The sequence below is a fragment of the Rhea pennata genome, chromosome 9 (genome assembly GCF_028389875.1).
Source record: "Rhea pennata isolate bPtePen1 chromosome 9, bPtePen1.pri, whole genome shotgun sequence".
NCBI lineage: Eukaryota > Metazoa > Chordata > Aves > Rheiformes > Rheidae > Rhea > Rhea pennata.
This window is the reverse complement of record NC_084671.1, coordinates 26,327,036-26,346,412: the sequence shown is the minus strand read 5'-3', so window position 1 is coordinate 26,346,412 and position 19,377 is coordinate 26,327,036. Positions and strand designations below refer to the sequence as shown.

The 19,377-nt window shown below is 52.4% G+C and overlaps 1 protein-coding gene across 1 annotated transcript in view; it reads left to right on the top strand.

Moving 5' to 3' along the window:
- Positions 1-17,342, top strand: part of PROC (protein C, inactivator of coagulation factors Va and VIIIa) — a 32,116-nt gene extending 14,774 nt beyond the window's left edge. Inside the window, exons 4-10 of the mRNA XM_062582644.1 lie at positions 893-1,053; positions 1,867-1,891; positions 2,020-2,133; positions 3,417-3,551; positions 4,221-4,879; positions 6,896-7,013; positions 16,597-17,342. Coding sequence (XP_062438628.1) covers positions 893-1,053; positions 1,867-1,891; positions 2,020-2,133; positions 3,417-3,551; positions 4,221-4,879; positions 6,896-7,013; positions 16,597-17,165 — 1,781 coding nt within the window. The 3' untranslated portion in view covers positions 17,166-17,342. The remainder of the gene's footprint in view (positions 1-892; positions 1,054-1,866; positions 1,892-2,019; positions 2,134-3,416; positions 3,552-4,220; positions 4,880-6,895; positions 7,014-16,596) is intronic.
- The last annotated feature ends 2,035 nt before the right edge of the window (positions 17,343-19,377 follow it).

Here is a 19,377-nt window from a genome sequence, read left to right as displayed (position 1 = left end):
TACAGAAATGTGTATGTTCCTACTGGCTGAAAAGTCCCTGGGGCACTACACTTCAGCTAGAGGTGCCATAACAAGGACTCGCTATTAATAGAAAGGGCGGCACCAGGAGGTATATAACGTTATTGTCACGTTCCCTCTTCTCTGGGGGCCACTCCTCCCTTAACTTAGAGACAGTCGTAGCTCTTAAGGCATTGCATAAAATACTATTCATGCACTAGTCTGCAAGTCTCAGTAACGAACCATCACGTTATTCCTTCCAAATATGATGGAACACACTGGAACAAGGCGTCCAAATTCCTCAAACAAAAGACACGTGAGTGTGAAGTTCCCAGACTGTGGGAGCTGTGCTGCCCTCTGGGATCTCTTCCCAAGACACAGCCAGTGCCTCCACTACTGTGACCGTACTCATCAGCAACCACAGCTTGAGCATCATGACACAGACTTTGGGAACTGTCTAACTGCATTAGAAGATTTTTCTTGTAAGAGTGATGAAATCTTTAATAATGTAAGATATTTTTATGGGTAGTCATAGCTGCCTAAGTTTTAAGCCCTTTCCAAAAGAGAAAGCAATCTAAAAATACTCAGTATTATTTCAACAGTAAATCTTAAATTACCTTGCCTGTCATTGGCACCATTAAAAAAAACTCTAGTTCAAAATGATGAATTTTGAGATTTTTTTTAAGTGAACTAGTCTTTTGGTCCACTAAAATAAAGCTTAAAGTAGTAATGCCTTTTGTTGGAACACGGATTAATTTAATTTCCCTTTTGGTGGCTTAAATAGATTTTCTTCCCCTTCTTTATCTTATTTATCCAACTGAAAGCATGCATGACTTACTGTAATGATGGATTGTTGTCCTCCAGTATGACTAACTGTTCAATTTTGTCTATCTAGTGTTTATAAGAAAAGATAAAGCACATGAGGTGCTGAAGGTCCATAAACGTGCCAACTATTTTCTGGAAGAGATTCGTCCAGGAAACTTGGAGAGAGAGTGCATTGAGGAAAAGTGTTCCTTTGAGGAAGCCAAGGAGATTTTCCACTCACAGGAGAAAACGGTGAGAAACTTTATTTTAGGAAAAAGAAAGTTAATAGTCACTGAGATCCAAGAAATTGTTTTCAACCAGAAGTTCCACTGACAGATAAATCATATGCTCTAACTTCAAGTGATTTAACAATAGTAAAAATATTATACCCTTTTTATTTGCGTTTTTACTCTAAACTCCAATTACTTAATTAGTTGTGAAGACACAATGCAGAAAAGGTGGAGATGTAAGTTAGATTTTGGTGGAATGTGAGTATGAAGTGGAATAGATCTTCCTGATGAACATGCTGGGTGAATGTTCTCGTTTCAATACCGCCTTGTTCTGGGATTGTATGATCACTCACATGATAGTTCTGAAAAAAATAATAATTCTGCTTAAGCAGAAATATTAATCAAACAAGAGGTCTTAAGACTTTCAAAGCTAGGAAAGGCTTAACAGAGGATTGAGACTGTAATTTTAGAGATGTCTAATTTCTCTTGCACTACCCCTGAGTTACTGCGGTGATGTCTCTGTGCTCTTCAGAGTGGAGCACTTGGTGTTGAGGGGCTTTACGCTGGTGCCATGCACCCCTTCCTGACTGGAGCATTTGGGGATCTAATCTTCCAGTTTATTTGTGTCCCAGTATACTCCAGTTCACACATACTGTGACTGGTCCATGATACACACCAAAACGTGCTGCGTAGTGATGATCAGATTTGCTTTAAGAATATATTTCATGGTTCTAATTTACCTGCACCCTAACAAACCTGTCTCTTTTTAAATATGTTCAGTAACCAGTATGACCGCTTGCTGACTGTTTTCTTCATTTGTGATTTCTTCTTGCAGATGGAGTTTTGGTTCAATTACAAAGGTAGGTTAGAAAAAGTAATTTTTTTTATCTATTTCTTCTGTTCTTGCTGGGTGCAAAGAGCTATGTGAAAGCTTAAAGCCATGCTTCTAATTGCTGGAATTAAACTATGCCTCTTTCCTTTCTATTAGGTTTAAATCCATGTAACGCAAATCCCTGCAAGAATGGTGGAATCTGCAAAATAAGACACTACAATTATTTCTGCATCTGCCCTCCAAAATTTGGAGGAGATAACTGTGAAAGAGGTGAGTAGAGGAAATACACACATTAAGTGGCATCTTGAAGGATTAAAGCTGGAAATTGTTCCTTGTACACTTGAGCTAAACCTTTGCACAGTCTCTTCTTTGAGGCTATCAGTGTTGCCTGTATCTGTCTGATATGTCACTGGTCTGTTGTTCAATACATTAGAACAGTGTTTTCATATGCAATGTGCTTGGGCAGCACCATCCTAGAAAGGGAATCATGAAGTGACAGTGACTGTAGCTACTCTTAGCTCTGCTGTGCTAAGCAAGAGGGTAGCATTGCCCTCTGTTACACCGAAGCATCTCAGTTCTGGACTCTTGTGCTGGTCTGTACAAGCCCAGGGGAAAGCACTTGGCCATCTCCTGTCGCCCCCCCCCAAGAAAAGACAGGGGACTACTACTTTTTATCACTTTAAGGTAGAGCGCTAACAAATCTAGTAACTCCTGCAACAGAAGCTTCTGCTGGAACTCTTTCATGCTGTGGCCCTGTTCTTTTTTTGATTTTATATTGATTAATTGCATTGGACTTATTAGCCAAAAAGCTCAGTGTTAACAAACAATTCTGTATTTATGTTTCAATGCATGAATGATGAAAAAGGAACCAGAAGATCTCTGTACCCCTTATTGGACCCTTGGCCCTATGAGATACTGTCTGCAGCTCGCAAGTGAAAATGAGGCATGAAATTATAGCAAAAACAAAACTGAGGTGGAAACAGAGAATTGAGAGAAATTTTTTTCGCTTGGTTTATTTTTGCCAACCTTTTCACAGTAAAGCAATTTTTTTTTCTTTTTTTAATGCAGCAGTACATGAAACAGCTCTGACAATTTCTGGCAGACTTGGCCACCCACCAAAGAAACTTAATACTTTAAATCTGCCCTGGTACAAGAGATAAGACTTGCAGAAGGACCAAAAATGGATGCATTTAGAAGTGTGTGCTCTTCTCAGCCATGCTCTATAGACAAAAGGCCTAGGTCTAAACTATGGCCTTAAGACAAAGCTGACAAATACAAAATGCTTAAAAAAAAAAAAAAAAAAAAAAAAAAAAAAAAAAAAAGGACTAAAACAGATACAAAGTAAGGCCATGTGCTTGGTTTGCTACAGATCATGGTGTTTTTCTGGAACTGTAAGAGATAATTTCCTCTTTTCTCGTGCCACATTACTGCAGATTTTTTTTTCTTATGCTCTGTCATATTTTTTTTCATGTAATGACCATTGTAGAAGCTGTGTGCTGCTGAGGCACCTGTCCATAGCAAAAAACAAGTGACTGTGTACGCTTCCATTGCAGAAAAGCTGGAGTGCTGGTATAAGAACGGGGGGTGCTGGCACTATTGCCAAGACACTGAAAGAGCCTTTCATGTGGTGTGTTCCTGCGCAAAGGACTATACCCTGCATGAGGACGGGAAGAAATGTGTGCAGTCAGGTAAAGTGTTCAACTCGAGAGTTACTGCGGGTGAAGAGCAGTTTTGCAGGCACTGTCATCTCTTTGTGGCAACTTGCACTTGCTGTATTGGAGAGCAAAAAAAAGTTAAGCTGCTTCTCCATCAGCTGTTTCCCTGATCCAGTGTCCCCATGAGCAGGTACTGGGCAAAGGAGCAGCGGTACGTGGGCTGTGATGGGATGTGGCAGCACAGACTTAGATCAACTTACTTATAACTGAGTCACACTTCGGTTCGTAGAGAGGGTCCTGACCTCATCCCAGCTCCTTTAAAACTCGTGTTACTGCCCCTGTCACAACAGGCACCCTGGGAGGCGAATCCTATGACCTGATGAACTTGGTCTTGAAGTGAGCACGTGGCAGACTGCTCCTATTGTAGCCAGCCCAGTCTGATGGCTGTGCTTCAGAAAAGGCACAGTCTTGTGCTGCATTTTCCAGTTAGTTAGTTAGTTCTGATCAGGTCTTGGCGGGGGCGGGGGGGCAAGCTACAGCTGGGCTTTTTTTGGCCATTGCAAAGGCAATGTTTTTTGCTGGGATCTGAAGTATGAGGTTTGAAGTTCATTCCTGGGCTGGGGGGCGGGAGGCATATTCTGTAAATAGAAGTAATACAGTATATAATGTACTAAAGCTCAAAGTTTCCCCCCCCTGCCCCAGCACCATTTCCGTGTGGACTTGTTAAAGTCAGACGTGATTTGGAGCAAGAGCCTCTGGGGCAGAAAATGGTACCGAGAAGCCTGCGAGAGCTGGAGAACAATGTGACTGAGTGGAATGGGAGCATGGAGGGCACCGTTAGCCAAAAGGAGATGGGTGCTGCCAGGGAGACCAAGCCCTTAGAGACTGCTGTTGGGCGAAGCAAGATCACGGAGGGTGACTGCGGGCAGAACGGGTTGGCAGAAGATGCTTCCAGCTGGAACAAGACAATAGTGGAGGATGGTGCTGCTGGGCAGGAGAACGTCCCTGAGCAAAGTGAGACTGTGCAGGGGACCACCAGGCCTAACACAACTGGGAGAGGCAAAAGTAGGTGGTGTGAGCAGACGGGTGCTACGTGGCAGAATGCAACAACACAAGCTACTGCTGGGCAGAATGAAACAGTGGAAAATGCTGCTGGGCAAAACCAAACCGCTGAGCGCATTGCTGGCCAGAACGGAATAGGGGCAATTCAAAACGTGCACAGAGAGCTTCACCAGCACGAGGGTGGGGAAAATGTTCCAGTCAAGACTTGGTACACCCAGCTAAACATCAATACTTCAGAACATGATGATTCCAGAATAACCGGAGGAACACTGTGTCACCGTGGACATTGTCCCTGGCAGGTAATACCTTCCTTCCAGTCTGGCCATAAATACTATACCTGAACACTTTTTAACTTTAGCACTGACTCACTCTGTGGAATAAAGACTTCACCAAGCTGCTACAGAGTTTTTCTAGGCTAGAGCAATTCAAGCAAATATCTCGCACATTTCCCACGCTTCTGCAGGTCTTTTCTCATGATCTGTATCTTAGCTGCCTTTGCTCAGCATTCGTCCCTCTAACCTGGATGTACGGGGCTTTTATGAGCTCAGCTTAGTATTTTCTCTCTTAATTACACAACCCAGATCTTCTCCTGCTTTGTAATTTGGGGGGGGGGGCGGTGTTGGTTCTCCTGCTGTTTCTGAACGCGCTGGTGAAAGGTTGTGCTTCTGCTTCCTTCTGGAACCAGTAATATATTCCGAAAAATTCTCTTGCGAGCAGGAGGTGCCTCTGGAATACTGAACTCTTCAGACACGTTACAGGTAGGAGGCTAAAACTCAGGGGGGCTCGAGGCTGAACATGGGCGGCGTGTGGCAAGTAGGAGAACCTCCCTCAAGTACTGCCATTCTTTCCACAGTTGTGCATTTTGTCCTTAGGTGTGATTAATTTTTGCTTATTTAGATTGCCTTCATTTCTTTAGTGTACAGCTGTTGTTACCTAACAAATCCATCTGATCTGAAAAATCTCACATTATTTCCACACAGCTTTTCCAAGAGCGCAGGTCATGAGGTATTTTACAGATGAAAAATGAGTTGAACCTAACTGGGCAAGTTTGGTGTAACTACTGCTATTTATTAGATTCATTTCTAACATCGTATACACTTCCAGTAAGAGCGCCAACAAATTTCCCTTGAAGCAGATGAGACTGATTTTGGGGGCAGTGGAGGGGAATATAGGCTAAATTCTTCCTAACTTATACAGTCTCTTCTAGAAATACAAAACATTTCTGTCAAGGAAGTTCTGAAGTTAGATTATGGTAGAAAACTTTTTTTTTTAAAGCCTTTTGCAAAACTTTTCCATTCTAGTTCTTTATAACCTCGAGATGCAGTTGCAAGATAATTTAATTGTTTTCCTTTTTTACTTTTCACTGTTTCATTCTAATACTACTGGATAGCATTAAAAGTGTGTTTCAGTACACTGATTTTTTTTTTTTTTTTTTTTTGCACAAATCATTTTACAAAGAATTAAGTCAATATGGCTTATGTAAAACATGTTATTACTCCAGGCACTGCACCAGTGCAAGACTCAGAGCTGCTAAGGAGGGTGTCTCAGATGATTGATTTTTCTTTTCCAATTTTGAAAATTGCTGCTTCCACTTTAACTTCACTAATCTGCAGAGTACCAACTTACTCTTCCTTGGCATCAGCAAATGAAATGGAAAAATTGAGGGATGAGTTTAATTCAGAGCTGCTGAGGTATTAATGGAGCATATCGTTCTGCGCCATCAACTTACAACACTGAGACGTGTAACAGCAAGGGAACTTTTACCTTTTCTCTGTTTTCTTTGTAGAAAGAAAACTTCATTCCAAAGTTTATTACCCCCCAAAAAAGGGAAAAGTAACAATTTTTTCCTGTATCTCTGCTCTTGCTTCTAGTTGACAAACTGGAAACAAGCACTGCTGCCTCCTGTTTCGTGGTGCAGCTTACTGCACACCCCTCCGGCTGTTCCAGCCTGGGTGCTACTGGAGCGTTAGCGACTGTGTCGTTTTCCCCTCCCACTCCCCACACGGAAAAACCGAAAACCACATTTAAAAATAACAGGTCACGCTTGTTTCCCCAGCGGTGTCCGTCGCTCTAGCGCTGTTCCTCTCTGACCCAGGCTCAGTTCCTCATATATTCTGCTCCATTTCTCAGTTTTATGATCGCTCCTTACTACTTTCTCAGGCAACGTCATCTTTGATTGGTGCAACATAGTGATTAAAGCTATCGTGTTGTTTTCAAGACACGGAGCCTGCGAACAACTGGAGATCGCTGACAGCATTCGTACCTGTTCCTACAGATCAGCGGTAGCATCACCTTGTTCCTGTTCTTTCATGCAGGTTCTGATCCGAAGTAGCAGAGATGTTGGTTTCTGCGGGGGGACTTTGATCAGCAGTCGGTGGGTGGTCACAGCTGCCCATTGCCTCGATCTTGTGAGACCGCACCACGTTACTGTCGGTAAGTACGCGTCTTACGTGTGGGGTGGCGGGTTGTGATAAAAGGGGCCTAATTTCCCGTGAAAAACAACTCTGCCCGTTAACGCGGTCAGGTGCAGTTCTCAGCTGATCCAACCAGGTTCAGGTTATGAAGCTCTTCAATCTCTTGGGCAGCACAAAGCCCCTGTCACTGCAGCGAGCAGCAGCAGAGCTTCCGGGGGCACCAGTAAATACAGTCGTGCACACGCACAGACGCGCACACACACCCCCCCCACACCCGACACACGTGCACACACACGCACACCCCTCTATTCAGACACCCACACACAGGCACAGACACACACCCCACACACAAACACCCCCCCATACCACCACACCCCCACCACACACCCCTCCGACACACACCCCCATGAAGACACCCACACACAGATGCACAGAGACACACCCAACACCCCCCCACACACACCTCCCCACATACACCCACCCCTCCATGCAGACACCCTCTCACAGAGGCACAGAGACACACACACACACCCTGAATACACACACACACACACCCCACACACACACCCAAACATACCCCGCACACCCCCCACACCCACACACCCCTCCATGCAGACACCCACACACAGAGCCACAGAGACACACTGTCTCCCCCACATCCCCCACCACACACATCTCACACACACACACCCATACCCTCCACACCCCCCACATACACCCACCCCACACACACACCCCACACACACACCCCTCCATGCAGACATCCACACACAGAGGCACAGAGACACACTGTCCCCCACACACATACACCCCTCCTCAGTACTGCCCCACAACCCCCCCACACACCCCTCCCCACTACCCCCCCACACACACACCCCACACACCCCCCACACACCAACTACACCAACACACACACACCCCACCCCGCCCCCACACTCCCCACACTCCCACCCACACACACACACCTCCATGCAGACACCCACACACAGAGGCACAGAGACACACCAACCCCCCACACACCCCAACACACACACACCCCACACGCTCCCCCCTACACATCTCCACAACACCCGCACACACACACCCTCACACACACACCACACACACACCACCCCCCCACACACCCCTACACGCCCCCCACACCCAACCACGCACCCTCCCACACCCCCTCGCACACACACCCCACACCCCCACACTCCACACCCCCCCACACACACTCCCCACACACACACCCGACCCCCCCACAACACTCCCCACACACACCCAACACCCCCCACACACCCCCATATACCCGACCCTGATGCCCCCACACACACCCCCACACACACACTCCCACACCCCACACACACCCACCTCCCTGACGCACCCACTGCCCCGACGCGCACACTCACCCCCCCACACACACCCCTCCATGCAGACACCCACTCACAGAGGCAGAGACACACTCCCACCCCCCACACACACCCCTCCATGCAGATACCCACACACAGAGGCACAGAGATACACGCCTCCCCACACACACCCCCATGCAGACACCCACAGAGACATACACACCCCACACCCCCCCACATGCCCCCACACACACGCCTGCCCCACCCTGCCACACACAGACACACACCCCCTCCATGCAGACACCCACACACACAGGCACAGAGACACACACCCCCACAGACTCCCCCACACACACACCCTACACACAGACCCCCCCCACACACACCCCACACATGCCCTCCTACACACACATGCCCGCCCCACCCCACCACACACAGACACAGCCCCATCTATGCAGACACCCACACACACAGGCACAGAGACACCCCCCCGCCACACCCCGCCAGTCCCTTCAGCCCCCCCCTGCAACCCCCCCGCACCGCCGCCACACAGCCCCACACACACCCCCCACACAGCCCCGACACACACACCCCTGCAGACACCCACTCACAGAGGCACACACACCCCACACACCCCCACACACCCTCAACCCACACCCCCCAGACACACACCCCCACACCCTCACATACACACACCCTGCTATGCAGACACCCACACACAGACGAACAGAGACAGACACCCCCACACACGAATGCACACCCTCCACCCACACACCCCTGCAGACACCCACTCACAGAGGCACACACACCCCCCACACACACCCCACTAGACACACACACACGTACACACAACCCGCCACGCAGATACCCACACACAGAGGCACAGAGACACATATCCTAACACACACACACCCCCCCGCCGCACCCCGCCAGTCCCTGCAGCCCCCCCTGCAACCCCCCCACACCGCCCCCACACAGCCCCACACACACCCCCCACACAGCCCCGACACACACACCCCTGCAGACACACACACACCCCAGACACACACACCCCGCCATGCAGATACACACACACAGAGGCACAGAGACACACTGCACACACACAGACCCCACACACACACCCCATCACACACACACACAAACACCCCCCCCACACACACCCCTGCACACACACACACACACTCCCACACACTCCCATCCCCACAGTCCACTCTACACCCCCCCCGACACACACCCCTGCACACACATACACACACACAGAAACACCCCCACACACACTCCCATCCCCACAGCCAACTCTACACCCCCCCCCACACACACACAACATACAACCCCCCACAGACACAAACACACCCACACACAGAGGCACAGATACACCCCAACACGCACACCCCTGCAGACACCCACTCACCGAGGCGCACACACCCCACACACACACCCCAGACACACACACACACCCCGCCATGCAGATACCCACACACAGAGGCACAGAGACACACATCCTAACACACACACCCCCACAGACACATGCACACCCTCCCGCCGCACCCTGCCTGCCACCCCCCCGCACCGCCCCCACAGCCCCATACACACCCCCCACACAGCCCTGACACACACCCCTGCAGACACTCACTCACAGAGGCGCACAACCCCCCAGACACACATACACACACCCCGCCATGCAGACACCCACTCACAGAGGCACACACACCCCCCACACACACCCCACTAGACACACACACACGTACACACACCCTGCCACGCAGATACCCACACACAGAGACACAGAGACACATATCCTAACACACACACACCCCCCGCCGCACCCCGCCAGTCCCTGCAGCCCCCCCCTGCAACCCCCCCACACCGCCCCCACACAGCCCCACACACACCCCCCACACAGCCCCGACACACACACCCCTGCAGACACACACACACCCCAGACACACACACACCGCCATGCAGATACACACACACAGAGGCACAGGGACACACTGCACACACACAGACCCCACACACACACCCCATCACACACACACACAAACACCCCCCCCACACACCCCTGCACACACACACACACACTCCCACACACTCCCATCCCCACAGTCCACTCTACACCCCCCCGACACACACCCCTGCACACACATACACACACACAGAAACACCCCCACACACACTCCCATCCCCACAGCCAACTCTACACCCCCCCCCACACACACACAACATACAACCCCCCACAGACACAAACACACCCACACACAGAGGCACAGATACACCCCAACACGCACACCCCTGCAGACACCCACTCACCGAGGCGCACACACCCCACACACACACCCCAGACACACACACACACACCCCGCCATGCAGATACGCACACACAGAGGCACAGAGACACACATCCTAACACACACACCCCCAAAGACACATGCACACCCTCCCGCCACACCCTGCCTGCCACCCCCCCGCACCGCCCCCACAGCCCCATACACACCCCCCCACACAGCCCTGACACACACCCCTGCAGACACTCACTCACAGAGGCGCACAACCCCCCAGACACACATACACACACCCCGCCATGCAGATACCCACACACAGAGGCACAAAGACACACACCCTCACACACACACCCACAGACACATGCACACCCCCCACACACAACCCCCCACACACACACCCCACACCCCCCCACAGACACACGCACCCCCCACACACACACCCCTCCATGCAGACACCCACACACAGAGGCACAGAGACACACTGCCCCCCCACACACACCCCCACACACCCATCCCGAGTACCCCCCTCACCCCCCCACACACACCTCCCCACTACCCCCCTCACACACCCCCCCCACACACACCCCCCCACACACACGCACCCCCCACAAACACCCCCCCACACCCTGCCCCACACACACACGCCCACCATACGCACCCCGCCACACACCCATGCCCCCACACACACACCCTGCACATCCCCCTGCACACCCCCCACACCCCACCCCCCCACACACACACCCCTCCACGCACACAACCCCCCCCACACACACAACCCCCCCACACACACAACCCCCCCCACACCCCTCCATGCAGACACCCACATACAGAGGCAGAGAGACGCACTGCCCTCCCCACACACACCCCTCCCCAGTACCCCCACACACACACCCCACACACCAACCACACACACATACCCTACTCCCCCCCCCACACACACACCCACACACATACCCCGCACACTCCCGCGTGCGCAAACACACTCACACCACACACACAGGCATGTTTCCCTCCATGCAGACACCCACACACACACACACGCCCCCCCCACACTCCCATCCCCACAGCCCACTTTACACCCCCCCACAGACTCACACACACCCCCACACACACCCCTCCATGCAGATACCCCCACACAGAGGCACAGAGACACACACCCTCACACCCCCCCAGCCCCCCTGCCACCCTCCCCCACACACACACACACCCCCCACACACACCCCACACACAGCCCTGACACACACACCCCCACAGACACCCACTCAGAGGTGCACACCCCCCCACACACACACCCTGACACACCCCCTCACACACACACCACCCCTCCCACCCCCACCCCACACACACCCCCACACACACTGCCGCACCCCCACATCCCCCCAACACACCCTCCAGAAACACACACACACCGCCCCCCCCACACAGCCCCAGACACTCATCACACACCCCTGTGTGCGCACACACACACACCCCCCACACACACGCCTGCCACACACAGACACACCCCCCTACATGCAGACACCCACACAGAGGCACACACCCCCCCCACACCCCCCATCACACACACCCCCCCACGCACCCATCACACACCCCACACACACCCCCTCCACACACCCCCACCAACACACACACACCCCTCCATGCAGCCACCCACACACAGAGGCACAGAGACACACTGCCCCTACACACACACCCCCGCACACACGCACCCCCCACAAACACCCCCACACACACACCCCCCACACACCCCCTGCCACACACTCATGCCCCCGCACACCCCCCCTGTACACCCCCACTGCGCACCCCCCACACACACCCCTCCACACACACAAACCCCCCCCCACACACACCCCTCCATGCAGACACCCACAGAGGCACAGAGATGCACTGCCCTCCCCACACACCCCCTCACACACACACACCTCCCCAGTACACCCACACACACCCTCCACACACCAACCACACACACACACACACACACCCTACACCCCCCCACACACTCCCACACACCCATCACACACCCCCACGTGTGCACACACACCCCCCCCACACACACAGACACACCTCCCTCCATGCAGACACCCACACATAGAGGCACAGCCCCCCCACACACCCCATCACACACCCACACACATCCATAACACACACACGGAAACACACCCCACACACCCCCACACACTCCCATACCCACAGCCTACTCTACACTCCCCCACAGACTCACACACACCCCTCCATGCAGATACCCCCACACAGAGGCACAGAGACACACACCCTCACACACCCCCTCCCCCAGCCCCCTGCCACCCTCCCCCACAGACACACACATTCACCCCACACACACCCCCACACACACCCCTGCACCCACACCCCCCCACACACACACATGCTCGCCACACACACACACCCCTACATGCAGACACCCCCACACAGAGGCACACACACACACAGCCTCCCACACCCCATCACACACACACACACACACCCATCACACACACCCCCCTCCACACCCCCCACCCACACCCCCCACCCACACCCCTCCATGCAGCCACCCACACACAGAGGCACAGAGACGTACTGCCCCCACACACACCCCCACACACTCACACCCCCCCCACACCCATCCCGAGTACCCCCCCTCACCTCCCCCACACACACCTCCCCACTACCCCCCACACACACCCCTGCACACACCCTGCCCCACACACCCTGCCCCACACACCCCCCCTTGCACACCCCCCCACACACACCCCTCCACGCACACCCCCTCCACGCACACAAACCCCCCCACACCCCCCTCCATGCAGACACCCACATACAGAGGCACAGACGCACTGCCCCCCACACACACACCCCTCCCCAGTACCCCCCCCACACACCCCTCCCCAGTGCCCCCCCACACACACCCCACACACCAACCACACACATACACCCCACACACACACCCTGCACCCCTTCACACACACACCCCCCCACACCCCCACACACACCCCCACACACCCATCACACACCCCCGTGTGCGCACACACACTCACCCCACACACACAGACATGTCTCCCTCCATGCAGACACCCACAGAAGCACAGCCCCCCCACACACACCCCATCACACACCCACACACGAACCCCACACACCCCCACACGCTCCCATCCGCACAGCCCACTCTACACCCCCCCACACATGCACCTCCCACAAACACCCCTCCATGCAGATACCCACACACAGAGGCAGACACACACACCCTCACACCCCCCCCAGCCCCCCCGCCACCCTCCCCCACAGACACACACACAGCCCTGACACACACACCCCTGCAGACACCCACTCACAGAGGTGCACACCCCCCCACACACACCCCCTGACACACCCCCTCACACACACACCACCCCTCCCACCCCCACCCCACACACCCCCTCATACCCCCACACACGCACACTGCCACACCCTCACACCCCCCACACACACACCCTCCAGAAACCCCCCCATACCGCCCCCCCCCCACAGCCCCAGACACACTCATCACACACCCCTGTGTGCGCGCACACACACACCCCTGCACCCACACCCCCCACACAGACACATCCTTCTCCATGGCAAACACCCACACACAGAGGCACACCCCCCCACACACACACTCTCCTGCCACACCCCCACACCCCCCACACACACTCACATGCCTCCATGCAGACACACACACAGAGGCACAGACACACCCCCCCACACACATACACCCCACACACACATCCCACACCCCTCCCTCTGCCGCCACACCCACCCCCTCTGCACCACTCCCACACACACTGCACCCCCCCACACCCCGCCCCCACACCCCAACACACACTCCCACCACACCCCCACACCCACCACAGACTCACACGCCTCCATGCAGACAGGCACACACACCCCTCACCACCCCCCCCACACACAGCCACCCCCCAAACACACACACACACACTCTTCCATGCAGACACCCACACACAGAGGCACAGAGACACAGCCCCCCCCCCCACACACACCCCATCACACACACACATCCCCCCCCCCCCCCCCACACACACACACCCCTGGAAACACATGCCCACACACACCCCACCCCCCTCCATACAGACACCCACTCACAGAGATAGAGACACACATCCCCCCGCACAGACACCCCACACCCCCCTCTACACCCCCACACCCCACACAGAGGCACACCCCCCCCCCGCACACACCCCTCCACACAGACACCCACTCATAGAGGCAGACACACACAACCCCCACATACACGCCGCACGCACACGCCTCACACCCCCCCCTCCCACGCACACCCCCACGCAGACACCCACACACAGAGGCACAGAGACACACACACACCCCCTCCCACCCCCCCCCCCACACACACCCCTGCACACATCCCCAACCCCCCCCCCACAAGCACACCCCCCGAAACACAACCCCACACACCCTACCCCCCCCACACACAGACACTCCTCCATGCAGACACCCAAACACTGAAGCAGAGACACACCCCACACACACAGCCTCCCACATGCACCCCATCACACACACACACCCCACACACACACCCCTGCACACACACCCCCAGCAACACCCCCCCCCCACACACACACACCCCACACACCGCTCCATACAGACACCCACTCACAGACACACACCCCCCCCCACATCCCCACACACTCCCATCCCTATAGCCCCCTCTACACCCCCCCCACACACACCCCACAGCCTCCCCCCCACACACACACCCTCCACCACAACCCCCAGACACCCCCCAGACCCTCACATACACATACCCTGCCATGCAGACACCCACAGAAGCACACGCCCCCACACAAACTCACACCCCACACCCCCCACGTGCGCACACACACACACACACACACCCCTCCATGCAGACACCCCACACACGCACACCCCCACACACCTCCGTTCCCTGCCACCCCCCCCACTCTCCCCTCCACACCCCACCACATGCACACCCCCCCCTCCCCACACCCCTGCACCCACACCCACCCCCACTCCGCCACACACAGACATCCCCCCATGCAGACAACCACACAGAGGCACAGAGACACCTCCCCCACACACACACCCAACACACCCCCCTCTCCCTCCCCCACACCCCACCACATGCACACCCACCCCCTCGACACACACCCACCTCCCACACCCCCCCCCACCACACACAGACACACCCCCTTCCATGCAGACAACCACACACAGAGGCATGGAGGCATGCCCCCCCCCACACACACACACCCGTCCATGCAGACACCCACACAGAGGCACAGAAATGCACCCCACACACTCCCATCACACACACATCCCCCTCTACAGCCCCCCTCACACCCCTCCATGCAGATACCGAGACACACTCCCCCACACACACACCCCACACATACACACCCCTCCATGCAGACACCCATACAGAGGCATAGAGACACACCCCCCACACACCCCTCCTACACCCTCCCATCCCCACACCCCCCCTTCGACACCCCCCCCCCACAAGCACAGAGACAGACGCACAGACAGCCACTGGCACACCCCCACCCACAGACACAGGCACCCATACTCCCACCCATGCACAGACACCCTTCTTCAGCTGCCTGTTACTGCTTATTTCATATTCCTGAGAGGAAGGTAAGGCAGCCCCATGTAACCCATGCAAACTGTTCAAAATACAGTGCTTATTAAAAGGCATGAACAGTATTTGTGTTAAAATCTCTGCACACAGGAATCCGTAATCTCTGTAGATGGCTGTTCTTCCAGTCAGCAACTTTTTTTTTTATTAGTCCCTTAAAAAGAAAATAGATCAGCGTGATATGCAGGATTATATCTGCAGCATGGGAAATTATTTTTACAGCTTGTGATTTACTTTGATCTGTGCCTTAAGATGAAAGATCAAAACATTCACTCCACTTCCTGCTGAAAATACTGTACAAGTTGTTTACAGTTCTCTAACATCTGAATCCGCTCATGACTACAGGAGACTTTGACAAATACCAAAGAGAAATGAAAGAACAGAAGATTGACGTGGAACGGAGCTGGACACATCCCCACTACGACTCCAATAACTACAACAGTGACATTGCCTTGTTATACTTGAGCAGCGATGTTGTTTTTAATGAGTACGCGATCCCCATCTGCCTTCCTAGCCCCAACCTTGCAACCCTGCTAACCGAAGAAGGAAGAGTGGGGATGGTCAGTGGATGGGGGGCCACCCACTACAGAGGCGCTACTCTGCGCTTCCTCATGAAAGTCAAGTTGCCCATCGTAAGCATGGACACGTGCCAACGGTCAACAGATAAACTGGTTACTGATAACATGTTCTGTGCTGGCTACGAGGCTGAAGCTGAAGACGCCTGCAAAGGGGACAGTGGTGGCCCTTTTACCGTATCTTACCACAACACTTGGTTTCTCTTAGGGATTGTCAGCTGGGGTGAAGGCTGTGCAGAAAAAGGAAAATACGGTGTATACACTCGGGTATCCAATTACCTTCCATGGATTAAAGAGGTTGTTGAAAGTGTATCAGAATCTGAGAAGATTTTGTATTAACTATTCCTTAGACATTTTTAAAAATAACAAACAGAAAATTCTACTGTAAGTGGTTTCAGTCTGAGACAATATTCAGTTCCCGTTCTTAATGGTATAAAACCATACTCTACAACTTTCTTCAAATAAATTTTTGAACCGGTGTTTACCATAATTGCTAAATTTTCATTAAAGTATTACTGAGCAAAATTGTGTACAATAAAGAACTATTCTGCAAGAACAGAGGAGGCAAACTGACTTCTCTTTCAGGTACAGATCCAACTGCAAAGGGCACTTCAGAAAAAAAAAAATCTCTGCTTCTCAGGCCTACATTCAAATCACAAAAATAGACTGGCAGTCTTGCATGAGAATTAATCACTCAATGCGGGCATTCTTCTGGTAGTGCTGTTGCCTCCTCTAGTTATAAAACAAAATGCAGTTTTTACTAAATAGAAATGTTTTCAGATACTGAAAGTTAATGTTTGAATATCCCCTTGAATTACAAACTGCACTGGATAAAATGGCTAGGAGAGGTAATGCATCCAGCTGCAGCTAAAGAAATGTAAAAGGATGGTATGGTAAAATGCTGAAAGAGAAATTAGTACTAGGAGAGGGGGGGCAAAAATGCATTCTGGAGCTTGCACAAAACTGCACTTCAGTCTAGTCACTGAAATTTTGTCGAGGTAGCTTGCAGTTCAAATCATACTCATGTAAAGAGAAAGCTTTAAATACACTGAACAGGAGTTTTGCCCATCAAAGAAATCCAGCGTGCGGTGACAAATGGACAGTGTCACAGCAGCGGGCCTCCTGGCGCAGCTCCGTGCCAGCAGCTGGAGAGGGCTGGCAGGAACAGGGGCTGCCTCCCCTCCCACCCTGCCTCTGCCCACAGCACTTGGGCTAGAAAAATGCAACTACAAAAATGCAACTACAAAACAAACACAGTTACAGCTGCAGGAGTAGCAAAAGACAAAACTGTCCATTTGTCACACTTTTTTTTTTTCCTCTCCCTAATCTTTATTCTGAAGACTCCCTGCAGCGAACATAATGATGTGTCAAAGTATTTGAAGGGTGTTTTTTTTTTTTTTGGGGGGGGGGGGGGGGGGGAGGCAGGCAATCCAGCCATAAACTAGTGGTGAACATACTTACTTAAGAGTGAGAAACAACTTCTCCATCATCCTAAAGCAAAGGGATGATTGACCATGTGCACCAAACTTCCATCTAGCCAGCCCATCATCTTTAAGGGGCTGGTGTCTACACACCACGAGAAATGTCACATAACCTTTCAAGACAGTACACAATGCCAAAAAAATACAGGTGAACAAAAATAATATACCAGTTCAAACAGAAACACTGCTGTAAGAGTAGACTCACTTTCCGCTGCTCCCTCAGCTGTAATCGATGATAGGCAGTCTTCCAGAACTCTGGCTAGGAAAGTTAAGCGATTGGCCCCTCTCTTACACTGCAAGTTTTGATTTTTTTTTTAGAAACAGACATCAAATTCATGAGCATTTCTCATCCTCAGCTTTGCTCAAAGCTTTTTTTTTGTGTGTGTGTGTGTGTGTGTGTGTATATATGTATACATACATACATATATACATACATATATATATATATATAAAAAAGAAGTCCATTATTACCATTCTATAAGTAAGTAAAAGTAAATAAGTCAGTCAGTCCATTATTACCATTCTATAAGAAATAGTCCCTTTTTAATTTACCTGTCTCAGAAGAAATTTGATGCAGATCTAGTACAGCTAATTGCAATGACAGCAACCAGCAGCGTGCAAGAGCCCACTGGGGTCAGCAGTTCAAGAACACAGCATCTACTACAATTATTTAAAAATATTCCCTACACTGTGCGCTCCATCTCCCCCCCACCCACCCCCAAACCAAGTGCAGTACCAAGTGCATTCAAACATGCAAGAGGCACATCAAGAATAGTAGTGAAAAGTGCACGGGGGGACTGACTGACTGACTTACTTAAAAAACAAACAAGCAAACCACCACCACCACCACCACCAAAAAACTTCCCCAAAAAGCCTTAGTAGATTGGGGCCGGGGGGGGGGGGGGGAAGAAGCCCCCCCCCTTTCCCCTCCCCCCCAGCCGGAATCAATCAAATCTATGTAAGACCAGACACACAGTTCATTTATTTCTCACATAGCAGCAGCTGCCCCCTTGGCACTGAAGAGGCCACTGGCTTCCAATAAATAAGAGCAACCACCACCTCAGCAGACC